Source organism: Arachis duranensis, chromosome 4 (assembly GCF_000817695.3).
Source record: "Arachis duranensis cultivar V14167 chromosome 4, aradu.V14167.gnm2.J7QH, whole genome shotgun sequence".
NCBI lineage: Eukaryota > Viridiplantae > Streptophyta > Magnoliopsida > Fabales > Fabaceae > Arachis > Arachis duranensis.
The window spans coordinates 36,498,873-36,502,691 of NC_029775.3; the positions used below are offsets into that span (position 1 = coordinate 36,498,873).

General features: G+C 39.1%; 1 protein-coding gene across 1 annotated transcript; it reads right to left on the minus strand.

Moving 5' to 3' along the window:
• Window positions 1-550: 550 nt before the first annotated feature.
• On the minus strand, window positions 551-3,631 carry LOC127746631 (uncharacterized). Its single transcript, XM_052260518.1, has 4 exons — window positions 3,455-3,631; window positions 2,566-2,872; window positions 1,769-2,451; window positions 551-1,471 (listed from the first exon to the last, which is right to left on the minus strand). The coding sequence occupies exons 1-4, from the start codon at window positions 3,629-3,631 to the stop codon at window positions 551-553; spliced, it is 2,088 nt and encodes a 695-aa protein (XP_052116478.1).
• Between the last annotated feature and the right edge of the window lie 188 nt (window positions 3,632-3,819).

A 3,819-nucleotide genomic window follows, 5' to 3' on the forward strand; every position in this document is an offset into this window, starting at 1 on the left:
TTTGATTTTTCCTTCTGTTGTGTTCCCTTTGAGTTAAGATGCATAGTGTCTTCAATTGTTGACTCATGTCCTGCATAATTCTCAAAGTTGCTTGCTTCTCAAGCCCTTAATTATATGGTTAGTATGGATAAACTGAGTGTGGTTCCTGGATTGATTTTGGTGTAGGGACACCAAACTTAATTGTTTGCCACTACCTCAGATGTAACAAGTTAACCATAATTGAAACCATGTATCCTTGCTAAAGGTTAATGAGATAAAAGCTAGAAAACAATTCAATCAGTTGAATAATGTGTTTGATTGCTTGGAGCTAGAATCATGCAAGAGGTGAGAATGTGTTTTTAAATGATATTTTTGGTGGAACACCAAACTTAGAAGTTTTCATTCTCCCCCAAATTGTTTTGGTGTGCAACACCAAACTTAGCTCCTTGCAATCCACACCAATTACTCAACATTTTTATTGAAAAAGCTATGAAAAGAAACTACCTCAGGTTGGGTTGCCTCCCAACAAGCGCTCTTTTATTGTCACTAGCTTGACATCTTCATTTTTGCTTCAAGGGTGATTTAGGTTCTGGACCTCTTTTTCTTTGTTCCATTGCCCCCCTAGGTACAGTTTTGCTCTATGACCATTTGCTGTAAACTGACTCTTTGTTGCCTCATCTAGCAATTCAATACTCCCATAAGGAAAAACCTTAGTCACCAAGTATGGACCAGTCCATTTAGACTTAAGCTTGCCAGGGAATATCTTGAGCCGTGAGTTATACAGGAGTACTTGTTGTCCAGGTTTGAATTCTTTCTTCAAAATCTTCCTGTCATGCCATCTCTTAGCTTTCTCCTTGTATATCTTGGTATTTTCATAGGCTTCTAGCCTAAACTCATCTAGCTCATTCAGCTGCAACAATCTTTTCTCTCCTGCTGCTTCAGAATCCAAATTTAGAAGTTTAGTGGCCCAAAAGGCTTTGTGCTCAAGCTCTACAGGGAGATGACAAGATTTGCCATATAACAGTTGAAATGGGGACTTCCCAATAGGAGTTTTAAAAGCTGTTCTGTATGCCCAAAGTGCATCTTCCAACTTCCTAGCCCAATCCTTTCTTGTGCTACCAACTGTTTTCTCTAGGATCTTCTTTAGTTCCCTGTTTGCTAATTCTGCTTGACCATTAGTTTGGGGATGATATGGTGTGGCTACCTTGTGAATAACTCCATATTTGTGGAGAAGTTTCTCCATTTGTTTGTTACAAAAATGACCACCACCATCACTGATGAGACTCTTGGGTACTCCATATCTAGTAAAGATGTGCTTCTTTAGGAATTGAAGGACAATTTGTGCATCACAGGTAGTTGTGGCTATGGCTTCCACCCATTTTGAAACATACTCTACTGCTACCAAGATATATCTGAATGAATAAGAAGGGGGAAAGGGTCCCATGAAATCAATGCCCCATAGATCAAATAATTCTACTTCCAAAATGAAGTTCTGTGGCATCTCATTCCTCCTTGTTAGTCCTCCTGCTCTTTGGCATTCATTACATTGGTGGACAAACTCCCTGGTATCTTTGAAGATGGTTGGCCAATAGAACCCACTTTGTAGTATTTTTGCTGCTGTTCTTTCTGGACCAAAGTGTCCACCATAAGCTGAGCCATGGTAATGCCATAATATATCTTTTATTTCACTTTCAGGAATGCATCTCTTGATTATTCCATCAGAGCACCTTCTGAACAGATAGGGTTCATCCCACAAGAACTTCTTTGCTTCATTGATTAGTTTCCTCACTTGTTGCTTAGTGAATTCTTGCGGTATCTTTCTCCCAACTTTGTAGTTTGCCATATCAGCGAACCATGGTGTTTGTTGGATTTGCATGAGATGTTCATCTGGGAAGCTTTCATTCACAGGTAATGAACCCTTTTGAATTGTTTCTGGTGGCAGCCTTGACAAATGATCAGCAACTAGATTTTCAGTGCCTTTCCTGTCCCTTACCTCAATGTCAAATTCTTGTAGGAGTTGAATCCACCTGATAAGTCTTGGTTTAGCATTCTGCTTTGACATCAAATATTTGAGAGTGGCATGATCAGTATAAACCACAATTTTAGATCCTATCAAGTACGATCTAAACTTATCAAATGCATAGACTACAGCTAACAATTCCTTCTCTGTTGTGGTGTAATTTTTTTGAGCCTCATTCAACACCTTACTTGCATAATATATGACATGATGCAAGTTTCCCTTCTTCTGTCCAAGTACAACACCAATTGCAATTTCGCTTGCATCACACATGAGTTCAAATGGTAAGTTCCAATCAGGGGGTGTGATAATTGGTGCTGTTGTGAGTTTATGTTTTAAAGTTTCGAAAGCATGCTGGCAATTTTTATCAAAAACAAACGGTTGATCAATCATTAAAAGGTTACTCAAAGGTTTGGCTATTTTAGAAAACTCTTTGATAAACCTTCTATAAAATCCTGCATGCCCCAAGAAACTTCTAACAGATTTCACATTAGTTGGTGGAGGGAGTTTTTCTATTATTTCCACTTTTGCCTTGTCAACCTCTATTCCTCTTCTTGAAACTTTATGACCAAGAACAATCCCCTCAGGTACCATGAAATGGCATTTCTCCCAGTTCAAAACCAAATTAGTTTCTTGGCACCGTTTCAAGACAAGAGTTAGATGGTTTAAGCAAGTATTGAAATTATCACCAAAAATAGAGAAGTCATCCATGAAAACCTCTAAAAATTTTTCAACCATATCTGAGAAAATGGAAAGCATACACATTTGAAAAGTGGCTGGGGCATTGCATAATCCGAATGGCATTCTTCTATAGGCAAAAACTCCAACTGGGCATGTGAATGAAGTCTTCTCTTGGTCTTTTGGATCCACCACTATCTGATTATACCCAGAATAGCCATCAAGGAAGCAATAGTATGCATGGCCAGCCAACCTTTCAAGCATTTGATCAATGAAAGGAAGTGGGAAGTGGTCTTTGCGTGTGGCATCATTCAACCTTCTATAGTCAATGCACATCCTCCACCCTGTCACCGTTCTGGTGGGAATGAGTTCATTCTTCTCATTAATAATGACTGTCATTCCTCCTTTCTTTAGTACCACTTGGACTGGGCTTATCCATGAGCTATCGGAAATAGGATATATGATTCCTGCATTCCATAACTTCATCACTTCCTTCTGGACAACTTCCTTCATTGCAGGGTTTAGTCTTCTCTGAGGTTGAATTACTGCTTTGGAATTGTCTTCCAAAAGAATCTTATGCATGCATATTGTAGGGCTGATGCCTTTCAAGTCATCAATGGTCCATCCTAAGGCATCCTTGTGAACTCTGAGAACATCAAGAAGATCTCCTTCTTCTTTCTTTGTCAAGGACGAATTGATGATCACCGGGAGGCTTTCTGAAGTCCCAAGAAATGCATATTTGAGATGAGAAGGTAATGGCTTCAGTTCTTGCTTTTGCACCTCTTCTTTCTTGCTTAGTTCCACTTCTTTGTTTATGAAAGCCTCAGCCACATATTCCTCTATTGTTTCTTGATTGTCTTTTTCTTGCTCATGCTGATCAATGTCTAATATTTCTTCCAGCAGGCTCTCTATCATATCCACCCTCAATTGATCTTCCTGTTCTGGAGGGTGTTGCATTGACTTAAAAACATTGATGATCATCTGCTCATTGTGTACTCTGAAAATCATTTCTCCTTTTTCCACATCAATAATGGCTCTTGCAGTTGCTAGAAATGGTCTGCCCAAGATGATTGAATTGTTGCCTTCCTCATCAGTATCAAGGATTACAAAGTCTGCAGGGAAGATAAACTCTCCAACCTTTACTA

Excerpts from the sequence above, each read along its gene's own strand:
- LOC127746631 (XM_052260518.1), bottom strand. The coding sequence starts at position 3,631 with ATGCAACACCCTCCAGAACAGGAAGATCAATTGAGGGTGGATATGATA. Across the intron at positions 2,873-3,454 it reads AACTAAGCAAGAAAGAAGAG|ATAGTGGTGGATCCAAAAGA; the intron begins GTGCAAAAGCAA and ends GGGTATAATCAG. Across the intron at positions 1,472-1,768 it reads AAGAATTCACTAAGCAACAA|AACTTCATTTTGGAAGTAGA; the intron begins GTGAGGAAACTA and ends GAGATGCCACAG.